Raw genomic sequence first — 21,906 nt, 5'->3', positions numbered from 1 at the left:
TGAAGTTTTGCTATAACGAGGTTTAGTGAAGAACGACAAACACCTTCAATTTTCCTTTACAAAAACATTGAACAGATCATTAGATCCAAGGCACATAGTTTCACAATTACCAGCCATGCATTTGGCAAAGTGGCCTTTGTGTTATAGGAAGCAATACAGAGGAATCATTTGCATTCACAAGCAGTGCAAACTAAACTAGGAACACAAAGGCAACAGCCTATTCAACATTAGCATCAGGCACACAGCAGAGCACAGCAGCATTCTGTCTCCCTCCCGAAGAGCAACTGAAACTATGCAAAAAACCTACAAGGCATGGGCCTCTCTCACTTTCGGCTGCTCAAGGCAGAGCAACCTAATGCGACCAGGGTCCCTTTGGCACAGGTGCAATAGCTTGAAGTGATCGGCCCGTGGGGAAATTGAAACTAAGAGAAGTGCCGGCTGCTCTCTGAAGTGTTCCGCGAAGATTTTTGTGGCTAGGTGCGCCTCTCCTGCGACAAAGAGGTCAAGTGTCTTTAGCTGTGCTTTGCCAGGTGGCAGTTGTGTGCAAGCGTTAAGGCACTTTGGCGAGAGCAGCACAGAGAGTGATAACAAAGCAAAACGTAACTGAAAGAACCACGCCTAATGCCTCAAACACTGAGCCCCTTCACTTTCTTACACGACTCTGCACCATCGCTCATCGTGTCAGTCCGAGGTGAACGTACCGCCTTGGAAATGTTACTTTTGTGGCTCGCATCTTTAGTATCCCCCACTCCCACTAAGTGACCAATCACCTGGCATCACCAATCGCCAAGTGGAAATATATAAGCAGTTCCTTTGCTGGTTTTTGTGCCGTTTCAGTTGCCCTTTGAACAGCAGCAGTCAGCAACATTCAATTCGGATGACAGCCATGACGACAACAGGCAAAGCACACTCCAAAGATGGATCCTGGATAATCCGTGACCTGCCAGATGTATGGTCACACCTGATGCACCATGGCTGCTGAAGGTTTCACACTGCAGCCCATCACATTAGTATTGTCTGTACGCTCAACTCTGCAATCTGTACGGTGCCACCTGTAGTGACCACTAGAGCACTCCATCGCATCTTGAACAGACACTTTCAGCTACCACGAACACAAAGAAAGCCTATAGGTATGATGAGGCACAAAAACAAAGGAAGCTTGTGCCTACTTCACAGGTGCATCATTACTCCATCATAAGCCACTACTGAATTACTGTGATGCAGCTATGCAGCTATGGTGAGTGCAGCAGTGAAATACGGTATAAACCGTATTTCAGTATAGACCGACATAGAACATATTTCAGTACAGACCAGCATAGACCGTAGATACAAGGGCCGCACCTGTGTACGGGCTGCACCTTGTTTTCCCGAAGGAAATATTAAAAAAAAGCCATGTAAGGGCCGCATCAAAACTTTCCAAGACCCACGCAGAACAGCCTTCAAAATCCGCGTGCACAGAAGCTTCCAGATGCCGCCCATGGATGGCGCCTGAGGCCGCTGGTCATCATCATCACCGTCAACATTTTCCTCCACCGCAAGCTCTCGCTATCCGCATCAGTATCACCAGCTCCAGCTTTTCGTCGCTGTCAAAGGCTACGGCAGTTGTGGTAGTGTGTTAGTTCACCATAGTTGTGGCTTGCGTGTACTGCCGCTGAGCATTGCAATTTTAGCACGATGGGCACGCATCGTAATAGCTACACGGCTGGGAGCTTGCAGCAGGAAGGAAATTCGACGTGGCCGAAAAGTGCGTGCGACAATGGTGCAACCAAAAGGATGCCAATATTGAGGAACACAAGATGCAAAAAGCATGCTTTCTGAGGCAAGCTGTGCAATTTCTCCAATTGGAAGCAGAGCTGCTCTCCTTTGTGATGGAACTGCGGAACAAATGCTATGCGCTGACAACGGACACGCTGCGAGACTTCTTGTGGGATGACATGCACCACAGCACCAGCTCGGAGTCGGGACTACACCAGTGACATTTTTGGAAACCCAGCAGCTGAGGTGATAACTAACTCTCTTGCCTCTGCAGCACATCATTTGCACACTGCACAAGCCCCTAAGCAGTCCCAGCCATCCAGACAGTAGTGAAAAAAAAAAAACAAGAAAAAAAAAGACGCGTCAGAAATGCACGCACAACATGCAGGAATGGCATTGGCAGCACTCACCATGGCAACATAGTTGTACTTCTGGACGACGCGTATGATGGTGCGGAACTCGTCTTCGAGGTTGGAGGCCCAGACGTCGCGGATACCGCAGGCCTCGTTGCAGACCACCAGTCCATTGGTGCTGCCGCCAGCGGCGCTGCCAGCGCTGTTTGCGCTGGGGCTGCTGCCCGCGGTGCTGGGGGCAGGCATGCTCACCACACATGCGGGGCTGCGGCCTCACCATTACATGCTCTCATGGGGCTGCCCACCCTGAGAGACAACACGCGGATGTGTTAGTTGTTGCAGCACGCAGATGAAACCAAGACAACAATTTTTCAGGCCAGCTGACCACAAATTGGTTGGCAATATGAAGTAGCGCCTATAGTTTCAGTGGCAACACAATGCTATTTGGTGCAAACCATGACATAATCACGAAGGCGCACTGGCTTTACACTGAACAACACTGAAGTGATTTCATTTTCCAGTGTTTCTCAACTCTTCTTTTCTTTATGCTTTTTGGCTCTACTACAGTAAGAGGCAGTAGTGACCTGTTTCAAAGGAAATAGCCACCACCACCATAACCATCAATGCAGTTATGGCAAGGATGAATGCAAGAATCAACACGAACAGCACTGGCCACTACACAGTAAACTAGGCTGTGCTTGCCACACTGCTGGAACCCTTCATGGATAGGGAATAAAAGCCACCAGGGCTGGCTGTCTAAGGCAGCTCTCATCGTCACTATCAACAGCCTTGTGACAAAGCCCTTTCCCATTGTCCTCCATTAACCCTCTCCTGCACCAGCAGCTGCTAATCTGCTGCAATAAATCTTTAACCTCCCCACCAGACTCTTGTGGCCAGTTTGTTTGGGATGCCAAATGCCCAGCCTGACAGCATATTAGCAAAACTATACAGAGATAATTACCGGCAGCTTTTACAACACACCGAGTTGATAGCACTTGCAAAGAGACCGTCAGGCCTAGTGCACCCTAGATTTTAATCCAAGATCCCACACGTACGATCCTAGACGTACGATCCTGGACATACGATCCTGGACGTACGATCCTAGACATGCAAGTGAACCATGGCATCTGCAGTACCCAAAAAAACTGTGGCCCAGGCCACCTTGTGCTTCAAAAGAGTAGGCCAAACGCTGTTTCCATTAACAGGATTTTACAATGGATCGACACATCAAGGCCTTCTCATCCTACCTCAAAAATTAAAGATAGTGGCATGGTTTTCATTCATCACTGGTTGTTTTCTAAGCTACCGTGAACATCCAAAATAAACTGCGCTTTCCAATTTCCCAAATTATGCCCTCTGTGCCATGAAAAGCAGTCTGTTCAGCAATGAGAGCGGGATAACAGTATGGGCAAAAGACCTCATAAAAGCAGCACTAGACCTTGCGCTAAAAATAGCACTGCCTTCAAATAACAGTAAGCCAGCAATACACCTACTGTATTGTAATAAAGTACAATAAAATGCATACCAGAAGCATTTGCATAACAGCTGAAGGATCAGCGTGTGGTGTGTAGGGTTTAACATCCCAAGGCTGCACATAGGCTATGAGACACGCTGTAGTGCAGGGCTCTGAATAAATTCAGACAACCTGGGGTTAAATCTTTAAACACTGGCATCACACAGCACACAGATGTTTTTTGCATTTTCACTTCCATCGAAATGCGGCCAGGATTCGTTCCTGAAACATCGGGCTCAGCAGCTGAACACTACAGCCACTGAGCCCCTGCAGCTGTAATACCAACAAGTAGCTACAAAACAAAGAAATTTATGCTTATTTTTTGCACAAAGTTCAACCACAAGGCTGTGCAGAAGGAACTAACAACACAATCTGAAACCTTTTAACACTTTACAAATAAAATGTGCGCTTTTTTTTTTCTCTAATGCAAACAATATATGCAAGCAGCCTTCAAGTCAATTAATAGGAGTTTGTCAAAAGATATAACCGACAGCAAGGCAGCCAAAGGCACTAACAGCATGCTTGGCAACTGCCACAGCAGGCGCAAAATTGCACAGCAACTAAGTCTTGGAGCACAATATCTAGAAATAGAGCTGGAACAGTCAAAAATGCCACTTGCTACAGACCTCCGCAGTCTTCTAACAACACAATGCTCCACTGTTTGAGCACGGAACCATGCTATGCACAGTGTAACAGGGAAATATCCTAGAAAGTTCTCCTCGACAGGACTCTTTCCAATATAATTCAGGGGTACTGTAAGAACAGCAGCCCAAAGAAATGCTAAATGAAAAATGCCTGAGTTCTTTTCTCAAGAAGAAAGGGGAGAGTCACAGCCCCTACTGAAAGACACTGGTGGTCATTTCGTTTAGTGGTGTCAGGAGAACACCCGGGAAACCGGGAGGAGGCAACCATTGTCCGCACATCCTCTGGGGGCGTATATGCACGTGGGAAGCAATGAGGCACTACAAGATGTGTCGCGGCGCCCTTTTGTTCCAACTCTGCGGCGCCACTGCTCGAAGCGGAGGGTATCTTGTGTGGTGTCTTTGACGGCTTTAGCATGGTCATCAAGAGTTCCCAAACCAGCTGCCGACATGACAAATGAGTGCTCATTAGCACGAGTTAAAGTGAACTTGAGATGCACGGCGAGTGTAGACGCAAGAGGTGTGCACTATCCGAGTGTGTGTGTCCATCCGTGTGATAGCAAATAAGTCATCTTTAGTGAAAACAGAGCTTTCACAAGCCAGAAAATTACATAAAGGCAAAGCACACATGGTGACACCCCTCGCGATTCCTGCGACTGCACCTGTTGATGAGAATTCTTCGCTGCCTACAATAGGTTCACCACTTTCTCGTGCATGCCATGTCGCCACCAATGGGCAAGTACCGTCGGAATATGAGGAGCACCGTGGCAAGCGCAGCCGAGAAACCAAGACTAAAATGACAATGGACAGAAAGATGTGACACAAACACACGTAGAGTTTCTGCCTCGCATTCTGTGCACTCTGCCTGCATGTTGCCGTTGGAAGCAGCAAGATCAGAAACGCAAGCTCTCAATGGCATTCACTGTCAGAAGTGGTGCCTCTGATTCGCCGGAGAGCCACAGCAGACACATCACAAAAATGACATAACATCCTTGGGTTCGAGGGTCCTTGAATGCGGGGGATATCAGGAATTTTGTTCGATTTTCTCAGCAACACAGCCATCTTTCAACACAGAAAAAATGTTGGTGGCGTTCCTGACGAATTGGTGTGGTTTCGTTGGTTTATCGGGGTTTAACGTCCCAAAGCGACTCAGGCTATGAGGGACGCCATAGTGGAGGGCTCCGGAAATTTCGACCATCTGGGGTTTTTTAACGTGCACTGACATCTCACAGCATACGGGCCTCTAGAATTTCGCCTTCAAACCCAAGATCACCAAGATCAAACCCGCGTCTTTCGAGCCAGCAGCCGAGCGCCGTAACCACTGAGCCACCGCGGCGGGGCCATTCCTGACGAATCATCTATCCATCTAGTGTAATGTGTTATTTCCTATTTCTCTTTCGTCTCCCTTTAAACAGCATTAACCAGTAATTTAAAGGTGATTGAAATAAGGTTTCTGACCCAGACCCTACAAACAGCTTGCATGTTATATTTTTGCACTACGGTAGAATGGAAAACCATTTTACAGTCATAACAAGGCTACGGAAACATTCTAGAGTTGCAGATGCAAGATACACGCTTGTTACTGGTGGTGACAGGAGTCATTTTTATGAGCCAGAAATACCTACAACATAACACAGGCAAACAATAAAGTCCTACAAAAATTCCAATGGCCTAACATACAAACAGCAAAACACAACACAGCCTCAGTGCTTTGCACTAGCATGCATATGCTTGCAGCACACAAGCACATGATGCGATACTATCTCCGTTAATCCCACCACTAAGACCACAGTAACACCTCCTAAGATTGCAACAGTTGCTGACCCGAATACAAGACAAGGCATTCCCTTTACCAGCACCACAATTAAAAAGCCCACTCAGCAATATCATTAAACTAACGAGTCTATACAATTTTCATTACATCATATGCCCAAGAGATGGGAAGGGAACTTGACAGAAGCAGATTACCCTATCCAGAATGCCTGCCCAGTCATCAAAGATTAGACATATGAGGCCAGAATTCTTTAAAGCAGCACTGCCAAATTTTCAAGACCGAATACCACAACTGCAGAAGACGTGCACTAACTGGTTGAGAACGGCCTGCAACACGCAGCAGGGAGGAACAGATACGTAAAAACAAGAACCTGTGAAAGCTTATAACTGTGTGCCAGGGATCGAAGTCGATGGGTATCTTGGTCCTATACTTTACTCTGCAACATATAAGCCGGTGCTAGCGTTTTTGCAGCGTGTTCACCAACCAATCGGTACGGGAAGGCGACCAACCACTCGCGTTATCGACCGCCCTTTCGGTTGAATAGCGCATGAGACATATTACACGGGATACGACATGTCGATGCTTTCAAAGAATGCGCAGGCCGCATCACGCAAGCCGATACCCAAACGAAGCCTCCCTAAATACGTGCAGACAGTTCTAAAAAGGAACTGTTTTCAGTACTTTCCTTCGTACTCAGTGGGTATTCTGTACAGGTCAACCGTGAGTGAGTTTCTGTCCCTTCAAAGCTAGCGAGCAACGCGTTTCAAGAAAAATAGACTTGGCACGCGGGCTGCGTCAAGCTTGGCGCACGTGGGACATACTTTGGCCCGCCAAAAAAGTGCAACGTTCAGGTACTACCTTGAAATGAAAGGCACAAACATCGGTAATGCCGCCCAGGCGAGAAGGCCTCCGAGAACAAAGGAGTTGAATGCTTTCCTTTTTCACAGTTCAAAGCGATCCCGTGGGCTTCCGAGATGTCTAATACACCTACCACCGGAGTTCTCTGTAACAAGCAGCGCGGCCACAAAATCTCCGGTTGAATCGCGGGGATGAGACGGAAGAGAAACATCAAATGCCAGCCCTGTGCTTGTCTCGTCGTGCTTGTGCAGTGACGTTTTCAGTGGACCCCACCAAGATTTGGGCCGATCGCCGCAACCCCAGAACAGATAACCTGCTTCGAAACGGCTCAGTCTGGTGAGCGATGGTCTCTTGCACAAGCACAGCAGAAAATATGAGCCGAAACATGACGATACAACTCCATTTTTAGCGATTTCAGCCAGGTACTAGGCCTAACTTCAAACGCGGACACATAGCACTTGGGGAGGCACGTTTCGGCATTAGCACGAACAAGAGCAAGCTGGGCACGCGTACGCAACGCCGAGCAATGATAATGGTCCTTACTTCAAGTACAGGAGTCACTCCTATGCATCGCTCGGTGGAAAAAGCCGCACTGACCAATCCTCAAAACTTTTCAGCAAACACTTTTCACGTTTCTGCTGTTTTTGAGATCGTTCACGTGAATGCTGGGTAAAAAAAATGGGCGTCACCGGTTATAACGCACAGGAAGAAGTGACGTCACGGATATGAGAAAGCCGTCGTATGATGTCACCATTGCGATCAGTTGAGTGCTGTTTGTTCTGAATCGGCTGTGATAAATTTGCCTCAAATTACCTTTTCTTCTTGTGAGTTGCGGCAGTAATGTTCCAAGCGATCTTCGGTCGCAGGACTAATGAAGTGAGCCAACCGTCACCATTACTGCTCCAACGACAACGTCAGATAGCCTCCATCAGGTCCTGTTGTCCCAAGTGAGCGCCAGTTGATTGTCATTTTCGCTCGATGATTCGATCACTGCTTTGTTGTGCTTATTGGTGCCCTCTTGCACACTGCAGAACACGACATGCTTTTTCTCGGGCGTAAACTATTCGTTGCTTTTCGTTCGGGGTGCTCACTGCAGATGTTTCGAACGATTCCACTGCGTGCAGTACAATCACCTGAGCGTGCACGGTGCGACAGTACTACATGACCGTGCAGCTCGCTTGAGCGGTTTTCTTACAGTTTTACGTCTGCATTCGCATATTAGCCGTCACAGTAATAAAATTTCAGTTATATTAGATTGTCGTTAATAAAAGCCAGAGTTACGAAGCTCCTCATGTCTTTGCTTGGCTTGTTGTGTTTTGTGGCCAATGCGTTTTGTATTTTGTTGCTCGCAGCATCGTAGTTGTCGAAGCGGACAAAGAGTTTCGGGTTCCGTTCGTCGCTGACGGAAACTCCTTCAGTTTGGAAATGTGAGTGAAACCAGTCCGTGAAATTTCCCCATCGACAGCCGAGGCGGCCATGGGCCTGCTACGCCGGGTGTGATACTTGCTGCTCTCTTTCAGACACCTGCCGAGTTCCTTTCCTCACGAATGTCCGATTCTGAAAGTGACGCCGCCTGCTATTCATCCGATGCTGGATGAACAGCATCACGTTACGGGCGTGCCAGCGCTCACTGCGGTACGCTTTGTTCCCTTTCCTAGTTAAGGAAACTAAACAATGCTGCTAGATTTCCATAGAAGACAGATCGTTGGACTCGATTACGCAAACGAGGTAACGTATAGCTGCGACTAATGAGCGTTACTACTTGGCATCGCAGCTTGCTGCTTAGCTGCAATTTCATGAGACGCGTTCTTCATCCTGTGCACTTTCATTGCCATTGCTTTCTAGGAAATGTATCTCGCAGCAGTCATGCACAGATTGAAGTGTTCAGTTTTGCAATCAGTGATATTGCACCGGGGGTGCATTCATTCCGTGTCAGCTCTGGTGTTCATAGTTGTGGCGCCATGTGAAGCTCTGCAGACATGCATTGCATTGAACCATTGATATCCCAATCAAAATCACTTGGTATAGTCACGAAGAAGGCATGTTGTGACTGAGAAGATGCATGGCTCAAGAAATGCCCTTGGGTATCACTCCTGCTGCATTAAAATTGCTTTGTGAACCTACATGTTTCACTAGCACTGCCAGTACAGCTGAAGAAAGTTGCGTGATGTCATTTTACCTGAAACCAAATTGTAAGCAGGCGCATCACCCTTGAGACAGGTGATGAAAAAAGTGCACAAAGTGGCAATGCACAAGAAAAACCTCAACTTCAAAGTTTCTTTTATGATGAAAAGCTTGGCACACAGCCTCAAAACAGTAAATATAACTATAGACTGAATGGAACAATGCAGTGTGGCTTGCAGAGCTCTTCAAACATATCAGTGAATGCTATGGCAAATTTTATTTTGTTTTATTCAGCATTGTCTAGCTGCATGACATTGCTGCAGACACTACAATGTCGCCTTGTGTCTGTATGGATTTGGACACTTGCTCTTATTGTGTGCTTGTGCGGGTTTCACGCAGGTATAGCTATTGGCTTGTATTGCTTTCATACAGGCAGCTGCTTTTGTTGGTCATGCTGCCCTAATCCTAGCACCTCTACTGACTCGTGCAGCACGTGCTGGTCACAAAACAGTTTGAACAAAGCCTTGAAACCGTGATTGCAGTCCAAACCCTTCCTTTTGTCTGCTATCGATTGCAGTCCCTCTTTGCTATGTGGCATACTCAGCTGATACGACATTTTGTACATGAGGTAAAAGCATAGCTAGGGTAAAGTCTGTCCCCGCATTAATACTTGTGGCACCAGAGTCACCACTGTTCAAGTACAGATGTCAAGAATAGCCATTGGCACCAGGAAAACAATAGTACGAGGATAACTTTTGCATAAACAGCAGGTGAAAGTGCACATGATCAGAAGTTAGTGGTGACAGCATTTCCCTTGTGCTGGTGCTTGCAGGTCGAGTCAAACAGCTTTCATCCAGGCCTGTTCAAAATCTTGCGTTTCTTGCAGACACCATGCCTAGTCAGTGGCTCCCTCAAGAATTGTTTAGGTATTCATGTGGTACTTGTGTTCTCTTCTTCTCCAGTTCTCCATGCACACAGACCTTGGAAGAATAATCCAGGGTATTCTGATGGAATTCCAGAACCACCCACCTAAACTCAGTACTACTGCTAGGTAATTGTTTATCTTGCCTTGTGTGTTTGTCATTGGTCATGTTTGAAGTGATGGGGTGTAACAAGAGGAGCACTAATGAAAAATACTGGCCAAATGACTGATAGGGCTCTATCTCTATAGCTGTACAAGATAACCCTGATTTCCAGGCAGAAACAGAGCGCTTCATAGACAGTGAATGTGGTCCTCGTGGAGTGTCTATGCATACTTCCTGGTTCATGCCATAGCTCTGTTTGCACTGTGATTAACATTCACTTTTTCCTTGTTGTGCTGTCTCTATCTTTATGGCACCCTATTATGCAGTGAAGCATAACTACAACAAACCCAAATGACTGTTTTTTTGTTACTGACCGATATTGCTCATGGCCCCACAGATTTACTGTTTTGTTTCTTTTATTGAAGTGCATCAGTGTTGCATAGCCAGTTTCAATCTTGATTGAATCAATTAGGAAATCAATACAGATCCAGCATTGCTACACAGCCCGTTTCAGTCGTGATCCAACCTGATCCTGCTTAATGCCATAGCTGTTTATGAAGCACAGTTGAGTTTTTCAGTCTTGATAAAAAGCTTCTACCCTTGTGCTCAGGAAACATTGCAGTGCAAATTAAAAATTGCAAAAATATATTTCATAAAGGAAGCGGTGGCCTTGTGGTAGAGCATCCGCCTCACATTTGGGAGGTGCTGTGTTCGGTTCCCCGCCCCCGGTTTCTCACCGGTTATGTAATAGATACAAGATTTCCCCGGCCTGGTGCTCAGCCCTTCTGGGGTGAAATGCTTGGCAAGGGGTCTTGTACCAAACGGAAACAGCAGAAACTGCTGCAGTAGGTTCAAAGCTGCATGCCTATCAAAAGTGTTTTTTTTTTTATTTACTTTTACATCATTCTAAGCACATTTCTTTGCTGCAACTTGTACAAGTACGGCTGTATGCTGAGCATGCTCTAAGCTTTAATGGGAAGGAAACTTAATCCTGATCAAATATGACCGTGTGACAGAGGTATTCAAAACAGCACAGGTGCATTTTTTTTTTTAGCGAGAATTTCATTGTTCAGTGAAACACTTGTTGCATGTGGAAGGACAAAAGAATTCTTTGTCAAGAAGTGTAACAGGAATATTGTGGCTAACCCCAATAAAAAGAACCAAACATTGTGTCAGTGTCTTAGCATTGTGGATAGTCTGTACCACAACACAATGATCTGGTCAGAAAAGGATGTCGAGGCTATTGTAGAGGTTAGTGTCTTGGAGCTGCGTCTCTAGCTCCTCTGTCTCGTTTCAAGGATTAATCCTGTTTGCACCGTAGATGTCCATTGTGTCAGTTTTCATTTTGGTGTGTGGGTACAATACCTGAACCTGGATTTCTCTTTGCCAGGACCAATGCCACATTTCCATTGCCGCCATTGTTAAGCGGGCCCTCAGGTTTTGGCGAACCGAAGATTCCAGCTGCAGCATTGGTGAGAGGCCCTGCAGACTTTCTTACAAGCTGGGGATGTTGCTATAGAGTGGAAAGTACGGATGTGGTGACACGACTGGGGCCAGCAATATCTTCCACCGTTTGCTGCTCTTCATTAAGACTGCCTAAGAGCTTCTTCTAAGCTGGGCCGACCTTATCTGTGTGGTAGCAGAACATTGCCATGTGAAAATGCTGCTGCATAAAAAAAATTTATGAATAATTTAAAGCCCTGAAGGGAACAACAATAATGTTTGGAAAGGGCACAAAAACAAGGATGTGGTCATGATGATTTCTGCATCATAAGGTGATTCTTTAAATTCATGGAAGCATGCTGGTTTTAAATGAAAGGTCTTTTGGACTGCCTAATGAGGGTTAACAAATGATGTGAAGGTCAGCGTCAAACAGTACACATTAACCCTTTACTGCCAAATTAATAGTGAAAAATATACCAAGATGCCAAATTTTTTCAGCGCAACTGTCTCTTGTCAGGCTTAAAATACGCTAAAGGGGCAAAATGCATTTCATCGACTACTACCACCCTGTATTGGTCTAAAATTTCAGCCAACACAACTGTCGACAGTAATTCATCTTTGGCGGTGGGAGCAATGCATCAACGGACCGGACGAGTGTAACTCTTTATTGGCGATATTAGTGTAAACTCTTGACGAGTACTGCTTGGTGTGGGTGGTTAAAGGGTTAACGAACAGTGAGCAGGTGTTTGTAGATGCAGCTGCCTGCAACATAACTTACTTTACCAATAAAAAACAAAAAACCAGTCTTATGAGAAAATTTTTTGTGTAAGTTCCCTCAGAGAGACCACTTGGTTGGAAAAAAAATTGTAAAAATTATTTTAGAGAACCCGTTAAGCCTACTGTCTGCAAAGAAAATATTTCCTTATTTCATGCCTATCAGTGCATCACCATAATATTGCTAGCCTCACAGTGCAGAAGCCGCCGCGGTGGCTCAGCGGTTATAGTGCTCGGCTGCTGACCCGAAAGTCGCGGGTTCGATCCCGGCCGCGGCGGTTGAATTTCTTTGGAGGAGAAATTCTAGAGGCCCGTGTACTGTGCGATGTCAGTGCACGTTATAGAACCCCAGGTGGTCGAAATTTCCGGAGCCCTCCACTACGGCGTCTCTCATAGCCTTAGTCGCTTTGGGACGTTAAACCCCATAAACCAAACCAAACCATCACAGTGCAGAAATGACGTAGCAGGTTCACATTGGTACACTTCTACACATAAACACTGTTTATTGCTGGCATTTTAAGCTGCCGTAATGTGAGCCTGTTTCTTCTCTTTTGTTTTCCTCTCTTTCCTAAAACAGACTTCCTCTGCAAGCCCCTTCAAGAGCTTAGCATCTCCTTGTCAATTCCCTCAGCTCAGCAAGCTAAGGTGAGATCACAGGAGTTGCATATTCATGTGTTTATTGCTAGTAAAAGGAGAGGGCCAAAACTGCAATTTCGGTATGCATGCTACCTTTCGAAGTTGGTGATTCCAGCCACTGGCAGTTTCTGTAGTATATGTGTTCACAGAATCCTGAATATTACCACAGAATTGTACTAGAGTATAAAATATGGTAATGCATATACGTAGCTGCTTGCAATGTTCGCATTTCTCAATCACCAGATTGGTAGTGTGAATATGGTCTATTTCTGAGTATTCTTTACGAAAGCCTGCATGATCATTTGGTTGACTGAAGTCTAAGGTTGTATTTTGGATCATACCCATTGACCTGGATGTCTGTGGTTTCATTGCACCTCAGTACACACACCCGCTTGCAAAAGTGTCGCAAAATGGGGAACTTGTGAAAATATAGTTCTGATATCTTTGTGGCATAGTACGCAAGCCTGGAAGCAAGAGGTTGGCTATATTGGCCATAAACACAGGCATGGCATGTTGGCACACTTGTCTTCGAAGACATATACTTGAGTAAAACACGTTTTTGGGCAAGTTGGTAACATTCTTGATTTTTATTGCAGTGAAGAAGCACAAACACACAGAGAAGGAACACGCAAAAAACACGGACGAACGCAGCGTTCGTCCGTGTTTTTTGCGTGTTCCTTCTCTGTGTGTTTGTGCTTCTTCGCTGCAATATGAATCAAGTCTTCGAAGACATTCATGTTTCACCGTCATGTTTCTCATGGCTCCCATGCCTGAGCCATGCATGCGACATGTGCTTTGCGTTAATGGGTGGCAGCTTTTTGGAAGTGGCAGTATATTATTAGCAGGGCTTGTATCTGTAAGCCAAAAAAAATTATTGCGTTCTTTTTTTGGAATAAGAGGCGGTAGAAAGGTTTGGGGGTATCAGCTTTCAGCTTTACTTGCAGAAAACTATGCGTCTCATGGATAGTAACTTTACTGATGTCGTTTGCAAAGCAAGGCTCTTATTTCCCAAATCTTTTTACCCAATTAATTCTTCAGAACTGCCTTGCATAATTACGAAGAAAACTTAGGAGTGAGAACTTATGCAGTGAACTAGTGCATCACACGCACGTACAGCAAGCACGTAAATATGTTGCCACGCGGCAATACCTAGCCATATGGCACACCAAAGAAGACAGCAGAAATGCTCTTCCTCTCTTGAGGGACATACACAATCACCCAATCTTCTTGCATGCTGCTCAGCATTAAAATACACCTTGCGAAGTACATCCAAGTACTAGTAGACAGTGCTTCGTGAGAAAACAGTGCAAAGTTTTGCAACGCGGAAATGCAGCACACGATGCATTCATGGATACAGCACAGAAATACATGAGGACGCCGTGTGCATGCTGGCACCGAACTGATGTTGACTAAACACTGCATGGCACTAAATGCAATGTGAAGTCATCTGGTTGCAGCAGAAAAAAAAAATCATTACTCACTTTAGACATGAAACTGCGAAGTCATATATGGTTTGTCGAAAGGGTTCTTGCCGCCACATCGGCCAGTGGAGATGTTGAATATAGTCTCACTCACAGATTAAAAGGTTTCATTAAAAAATGTTTTTCATCATCACCATATCTTCAACCCTATCCTGCAAGCTAGGATTGAAAATCCCAAGCTTCCACTTCTTTCTTCATTTAGTGTCTTGCATTTCTTGATGCCAAATGAAAAAAGCAAGAGTAGGGATTTTGCTGGCTAGGTTTGCAAATCCCTACTCTTGCTTTTTTTCGTGTGGCATCAAGAAATGCAAGCCATTAAATGAAAAGAGCATGCTATTTGATGTATTGCATTTCTTGATGTCAAGAGTACGGATTATAAGCCATCAGACGAAGAGAGAAGTAGAAGCTTGCCTCAAAATATAATTACACATAATGTTATGGGAAGCTCTCATACTTTCATGCATAAGTGAACTGCAGTCTCAGAGCAAGATAGCTCAACGCATTCACACAATGTACACCATGATGCGAAATATGAGCTTGAGATTTGCTTTCTAGCACCAGTTCGCCAGCAGTAGCAGTGTGTCCTGAAGGGAACAAGGCAGCTCTGCAATACAAAGGGAATTTTTTATTCTTCCTGTCTCAAACTTTGAGTTAAGTGACGGAAGAAGAAGCAAGATGGCTGAATTTTTGCTAAAGTAATCAGGAACTCCTGAGATGCTCACCTTGGCTTTTTGGCTTTTTCATGCAGCAATGTCCAGCTAGAAGAGCTTCTCAAAGAGGATGGCAAACTGCAGGAGTTTGTCGAGCAGCTGCCAGAGGTACTGCGCTCTGAAGAGATCAGGCAGCACATGGTGACCCAGAATGAGCAGTTGGCACGTGAGTCTTGGCGCTGTCTTCTTCTGCTCTGCTTCCCGTGGCAAGCACGCCTTGGCATTTTTTAGCAGCAGTAGCATACTCATTAACGTCTCCTCAGAACTGCTTGCCTCATCTGGCCACACAGTTTTTTCCACCTGTAGAATTTGTTGCTGTTGTCACCTAAATTTGTTGCTGTGCCACCCTTGTTAATGTGTGGAGACTTATTGAGGTGACTTGTGCTCTCTGTGGTGCGTGCCTGCATGTGTGTGTGTGTGTGTGGGGGGGGGGGGGGGGGTGTTAGTAATTGTCATGCATTCACAGAATTCATCCTCTGTTTGCATTTGGCAAAAAATGTGCTCAAGAGCGACGTGGTGATTCAGTTCTCCCAGGGTTGTAGTTTCCTTAAAAACATCCTCTTTTTCCTCTTCCTTTTTTTGATACAACACTCAGGCAAAACTCTGGAACTCAAGCCTATTATGGAGCAGCGCAAGCATGTTCTTTTGCAAAAGGTGAGATCACCAGACTAGTTCTGCAAGGCCTGTTCAAAAGAAAGCTGGAAAAGAATTCTCGAAAATGGTGTGTACAACCAAGGTGGTGATGATGACTGCCATTTTTAATGGCGCAAGGGCAGCTTGGCCAAGATGTGCTATGGCACGAGGTGTTCTGGTCTACACAAGATGGGGTCATTGACTCGTATTCCGAGCATTTCACCCCAAAGGAGCCAAGCCTGGGGAAAGCTTGTACCCTTTGGATAACCGATGGGTACCCGGCGCGGCACTGGGGATCGAACCCCACACATTCCGCATATGCCCAAGATGATTTTGCATTAGGCATGTTGAGCTGGTTATTGTCAGCTGCTAATGAATGGTCTTGTCATGCCTTTAACATGTGTTAAAACACTTGGAGTAGCAGGCTATGGCCATATTACCACCAGCCGACCTCTCCACCTTTTCCTCTCATTAAAATTCCTTTCTCTCTTCACTTTGCAAACTGTCCAGCATGATGACGACATCCTTACAGAAGCACTGTTATTAAGTTGCAGTTGTTGTTACTGCTATCACTATGACTTTATGACTCTGGGAGAAGGCAGGAAGTCTGGAGGTCCTCTCTGCTTGAAAATAGTTGCTCTGCCACCCAAAAGTAAGCTTTATTGTGAATTGTAAACTTTCTTTTTCCTTTAACTGGGGCTTTTCGTTTACTGTAGACACGTGATACAAGAGCCGGTATCAAAATTGCCATGAGGGAAAAAAATGGGCAGCATTAAAAAGTGTCACGAAACCTTGTTAGCCCTTTATTCTACTAATGTAAACCTTGTGGCATCCTTCAGTGCTACTGTTTGATCAGGATGTTTTTTTGTATGCCTTTTTTGTTTCATTTGCCGTACTTTACGATGAATAGTAGAGGATAGCATGCTCGTATGTCATTGCGAAAAAAAAATCTGAGCATGATCTCACGTGATTAAGTGCGCATTTCATGTGCTGCTCCGGGCCTTCCAATCAGGCTTGCAATACACTAGCAATGCCAAGAGAAGAGAAGAAAGCTTCAGAGACAGAGTCGTCATTATTTACGCAAACGTCTTTCTTAGTGATTTCTAGGTACATGTTTTGTGGGGCCAGTAGCAACCATACTCTGGCAGACTTCCTTCACGTCTTTTCTCCATGTAACCTCCTGCCTTGAACAAATAACATCTTGTCTTAGCATCCACTTTATTATACTGTGACAGGTGGTCATAATTTCTGTGCATTACATGGCCTGCCCAAGTCCATTTCATCCTCTTGTTTTCAGCTAGGATATCGTCAGCTCATGTTCGTGATCTAATTGACACTGCTCTATTTAGAGACGAAAAGTATTCTTATTGGCAATAAGTGCTTCCAGGCCCCTTTAGTCAGTCGTATTGCCATAGTTGTAAGCAGTGCCCGTAACGTGTGCATTGCAGGTGGACGAGGTGAATGTGCTGAAGGAGGAGTTTGAACAGAACAGCCAGGTGCTGGAGGCCCAGATGCAGGCTTACCACCCGTCCACACTGCAAGACAACCTGCGCGTGGCCACACAAACTGCAGAGGAGGAGGCCGACGCCATTGCTCAGGAGTTCCTTGATGGTGAGCCACCCCTTGTCATGGTCTACTGTTCTCTTGGCTTCCCATTTTCTCTTCTCTTCCGCTTTGTTTTCTGGCTGTGGTTCAGTAGCACTATTGTCCATGCATTCTTGAGCAATCATTTGACATGTTCAGTGCTGCAGTATTCACACGAGTGACGTGCATTTTTGTGTTGGAGGTGTTGAAACTCTTGAAAGAACAGTGCTTTGTGTATGCTGGCGTGAATCAAGGACACCTTCGTTTTGTCGAGTATTCTGTCATTTTCAGCACCTGCTAGGCTAAACTTGTTTGCTCATATTCAGTTCACTTCACCTTGAGCTTTTTTTTTTTTATATGAATAGAAAATGCAATGAATGGGGATAGAAAGCAGGCCTTATACCAGCTTGATTGGCACCTTCTGTTTTTGCAACAGGTCATTGCTAGTATAGTGCCCAGTTCATAAACAAGATGAGTGAGGAAAAATACTGATAAAGCAGTAAGATATGGTCAGTATGAGCTGCAGTGCACAAGATGTGGCAGTAGCTTAGTTCTTGAAGTGCTGCAAACCCAGTAGTGCTTCAAGAACTAAACTGAGCAATGCTTGAAAATTACACATTTGGCTGTCAATGCAAAGAGCAAGGTGCACTGAATGTTTTCAAAGCTGGCTGTTCTGTGTGAAGGCACATTGATTAACTGTCAAGCAGAAACCTCAGTTGATTCACTCCGCATGTGTTTCAAGTCGTATTGAGCACAATAGCATAATCTAACTTGCAAGTGCTGGCAGTGCTGGGGTTTTGTGTGTCGATATGTTCATTGCATGAGTTTCTTTATTGGTTAATTTTATTGCCTAACACATTGTTTCTTTGCTCTCTGCTCTGCAACCTGCCAGGCAAACTTAGTACAGATGCGTTCCTTGCAAAGTTCATGGAAAAAAGAACGGTAAGTGGCTTTGCCATTTCTGATGTTTGCTGCTTCGGTTTTATTCAATGAAGATTAAATTAAAATCATCCCAATAATTAGTCCAGTCATTGAGGCCCTGCCATTAATATTCAGTCGAAAATTAAGCGGAGGTGTCAGCCTAAGCAAGCAAGGCTTTTTTTCTTTTTTTTTTCAGCCAAAAAGTTGTCAGAAGCAACTATTTACTGTATAGCCCTAAATGCAATCTGAATAGCCTGCATGTGTGGCTCAGTGCAGCGCATTTAGTTTATCCAAAGCATGTCCAGGGGGCTTGTGCCCCAAAAGCTACCACTGCTCAGCTCCAACAAGGGACTGCACCCTTACACAAGATGCCATAGGTGGTAGAGTAATGTATTATGTCCACACAATAGTTATGCGCACCATATTTGAAAGCGGTGGTTAATTTGCACTAACAATAAGTGAGGACCAACGACTGTGCGACAGCATTTTTACACAACCATAATCACAGGCAAGCATGGAGGCTAGCAAGGGGCTTGAAATTAGACTGGGGACAGCAGTGTGCTTTGGAAAGAAAAAATTATAGAGGTGATCTTGAGAGTCGGTCAAAGCAAGACATGGATTGGAGAACAAATGTGGGTTAGTGATATGGCGGGTATCGAGAGGAAAAAAAACTGACCTGGGCGGGACATGTAAAGCAGCAGACAAATAAGCTGTGGTTTCTGGGTGTAAAAGAGTGGATTCAGGTGGAGAGATGAGATAAGGAAGTTTGCTGGGATAGTGATGAGGATTGCTGGTCACTGGCCAAAGTCAAGATGGAAAGACGTTTCGGGAGCGCTACGGCTCCCTTGTTCACTATGAAGCAATCGGCACACGGATCCGTCCTTTTGTAGCACTCAGTAGCGTTTTTAATGATTTAGCATAGATAGGATGTAGAGTCCCGTCATTCCTGTTTAGTGTGTTAGATGATGTCTGTATGATAAGCGACTCAAGATTCTGCCGTGCTGATGTGTTCTTTTCTGTTGTCAATATCTTTACTTGATCCCAGTTAATCTCGTGGCTGGATTCTTGCGCATGCTCGGCGATGGCGTTAGATGTTACTTTCTGGTTTCGGACGTCGTTCTGGTGCTCTCTCAGGTGTCTCCTAAAGTCCTTTGTCTCACCAATATATATTGATGAGCAATCGGCGCAGTCGATTTCATACACTACGCCTGGAAACCTTTCACGAGGGAGCCTGTCCTTCACATTCACCAGTTCTGTTCGTACCTTGCCAGTGGGGACGTGCGCGATGTTGACACCATGCTTGCAGAAAATACGTGTGTGTGTGTGACTTTGGCCAGTGACCAGCAATCCTCATCACCATGATTCCTGACCAGACGGTATGCCGTCAAACCCTCGACTACTTGCTGGGATAGTGTGGCTGTGGTTGCCAGAGCTCTTAAATTATTGTAAAGTAAAGGTGCCAAAAATCACACACACACACAAGAGAACGGGACAGAGCGTCACTCACAACTGTCCCGTTCTCTTGTCTTGTGTGTGTGTGTGGTTTTTGACGCCTTTACTTTACAATGAATTACTAACTAGCCCAGCAAGAAGTTCTCTTAAATTATACCACTTGGGAAACTCCACTTCAAAAAATTAATTTATCTCTATCTCTCGGGCTATTAAATTTATGGATTTTTGTTAATGCTTCTGAACCATTGATTTTGTTGCCAGGCTGATGTGCATTTATCAACAATCTTGTAAGTTTGCAACTTGAACATAGTTTAGGTTACCGACCACGAGCGGCACAGGAATCCGTAAAACTCGAATTTTGGCCACCTCGCCGTTTTTTGATACACGGACCCTATGAGAAGTTTCACAACTAGTAATAGTACAGTAAAAGCTCGTTAATTCGAACTTCACGGGACCGGGAAAAGCTTTGAATTATCCGATGTTCGAATTATCGAATGGCCGCGAAAAAACCGACAAGAACCATTTGCATTACGGTGTATGTAGGGTATTTACTCGCGTAACGAACCCACTCACATAATGAACCCACCCACCCCCGATTTTTGCCTAAGAATCTGAAAAAAAAAAAGCGTCAGTCAACGCTTCCCTCCGTTTGGCACCGTCACGGCCCACAACGCATTTCTTGGCGGCGCGCCAAGATGCTGCGCAGCGATAACATCACTTTTGACATTAGCTCCAGCAAGGGGGAAGCTAACTTTGGCAGAATGCCAGCGCTTGTGCCGGCGTCTTGTTCGCGGCGGCTGAGCGCGTGCTTCCGTTGGCGACCGACCGATGGGTGGAAGCATGGACGACACTTTCATAACGCCCGTCCGAAGTCATAGCCTTCATGGACGTTGGCTGGGACCGCGCTGACAGTGCTTATCTGTATTTTCGAATTAGCAGGGCTCGAATTAACGAGCATTTAGTTGCGAGTTCCGGAGGTTGCGCGGAAAAGAGGGTAGGCAGCCGCCAGCGCGGTCGCCAGCCCCTTCCCTCCAATGGCGCTGGCCACTGCGCCAGTGGTGGCGCCATTTAAGCTTTACCCACTCTTCCAAGGTTTTATCTAGTTCCATCTTCTGTCCCCGTTTAGAAGAACGTACGCAGCCTCTAACTATGCGGAGGAGGTGCTTTTTTTTTTTTTTTGGCCACATGCTGTGTGCCAAGCCGCCAAGACGCGGTGGCGCGTAGTTCGAATTATCCGTAACGGAACCGACTCGCTTTCGAATTAACGGGCTTTTTTATACACAGATCTCTATGGAGCTTGGCCGGACCAAGTAGTGTAGTTCGAATTATCGAGTTTTGAATTAACGAGCTTTCACTGTATCAAAAAGCTCTGGTGGTTACTACCAAGGCAAGGATGATTGAAGAGCATAGGGAGAGGCCCTTTTGCTGCAGTGGACATGAGCTGGTTGCTGCTGCTGATGATGATAACAACCGTGGACCCCGTACAGACTTTCCCAAAGGGTGTCACCATGTTGTTCGTTGGACTGCTTTGTGGATGAAGGCACAAGCATGGTGTATGCAGTAGTCCAGCAAGCAATACGGCAGTGGGGAAGGTCTATAGCAGTTGCTGCTACCAGTAGCGCAACTGCCCTCAATGTTTTGGCAGTGTGCTATTCCTGGCTGTGCTATTTCACGATGCTCATCCAAGCGACATAGAGCCTGAACAAATTATGCCTCCATTTCTTTTTCCAGCTCGGGCACGTGAGGCGAGTGAAGGAGGAGAAGTTGCACGCCCAGCTCCAGGAGCTGCACAGGCACGGCTTTTGATTCTCGGGAAGGTGTGGATGGGTGGCCAGATGCGAACAAAAATGGACGACGCCCAGCCCACTGCCACCCACCTGTGGCCGGATGTGCACTCTCACATTGCGCGCATCATCACTGTACATAGTGTGCTGCGGGCTTTGCTCAGCTCGTTCCTTTTGCATTCAGTGAAGAAGAGTGGCCTTTTTTATATTCAACAAATTAAACTCGTGTACATATACTTAGCCAAATAATACTTATTTATAAATTGCCAAGGAGCTGTTGAAGAAAGGCAATGTCACGAATGAAAGGGAAACACCTAGTGTTTTTCGAATAAAGATGGATGATACAGCTTTTTCTTTTTTTTACAAATCTCTGGCAAAGAATGATGAGTGTGATGTTTTGTAATATGACAGTGACTGCCATGAATTGAGTGGCTGTCCTGAAGTT

The 21,906-nt window shown here is 45.5% G+C and overlaps 2 protein-coding genes across 2 annotated transcripts in view; one reads left to right on the top strand and one right to left on the bottom strand.

Moving 5' to 3' along the window:
- Window positions 1–7,573, bottom strand: part of Pop2 (CCR4-NOT transcription complex subunit Pop2) — a 29,913-nt gene extending 22,340 nt beyond the window's left edge. The window contains exons 1-2 of the mRNA XM_089567100.1: window positions 7,438–7,573; window positions 2,166–2,414 (exon numbers count right to left, since the gene is read on the bottom strand). Of these exons, the coding sequence (XP_089423226.1) occupies window positions 2,166–2,354 (189 nt within the window). The 5' untranslated portion in view covers window positions 2,355–2,414; window positions 7,438–7,573. The remainder of the gene's footprint in view (window positions 1–2,165; window positions 2,415–7,437) is intronic.
- A 41-nt stretch (window positions 7,574–7,614) lies between these two features.
- LOC149372599 (vacuolar protein sorting-associated protein 37A-like) lies at window positions 7,615–21,842 on the top strand. Its single transcript, XM_089567099.1, has 11 exons — window positions 7,615–7,841; window positions 8,247–8,321; window positions 8,415–8,529; window positions 9,981–10,069; window positions 11,434–11,515; window positions 12,838–12,905; window positions 15,126–15,253; window positions 15,683–15,741; window positions 17,169–17,331; window positions 18,197–18,246; window positions 21,409–21,842. The coding sequence occupies exons 1-11, from the start codon at window positions 7,735–7,737 to the stop codon at window positions 21,481–21,483; spliced, it is 1,011 nt and encodes a 336-aa protein (XP_089423225.1). The 5' UTR covers window positions 7,615–7,734; the 3' UTR covers window positions 21,484–21,842.
- Window positions 21,843–21,906: the final 64 nt, after the last annotated feature.

The sequence above is a fragment of the Amblyomma mixtum genome, chromosome 1 (genome assembly GCF_055824585.1).
Source record: "Amblyomma mixtum isolate Tamu chromosome 1, ASM5582458v1, whole genome shotgun sequence".
Classification (NCBI taxonomy): domain Eukaryota; kingdom Metazoa; phylum Arthropoda; class Arachnida; order Ixodida; family Ixodidae; genus Amblyomma; species Amblyomma mixtum.
This window is presented reverse-complemented; position numbering and strand designations above follow the sequence as displayed.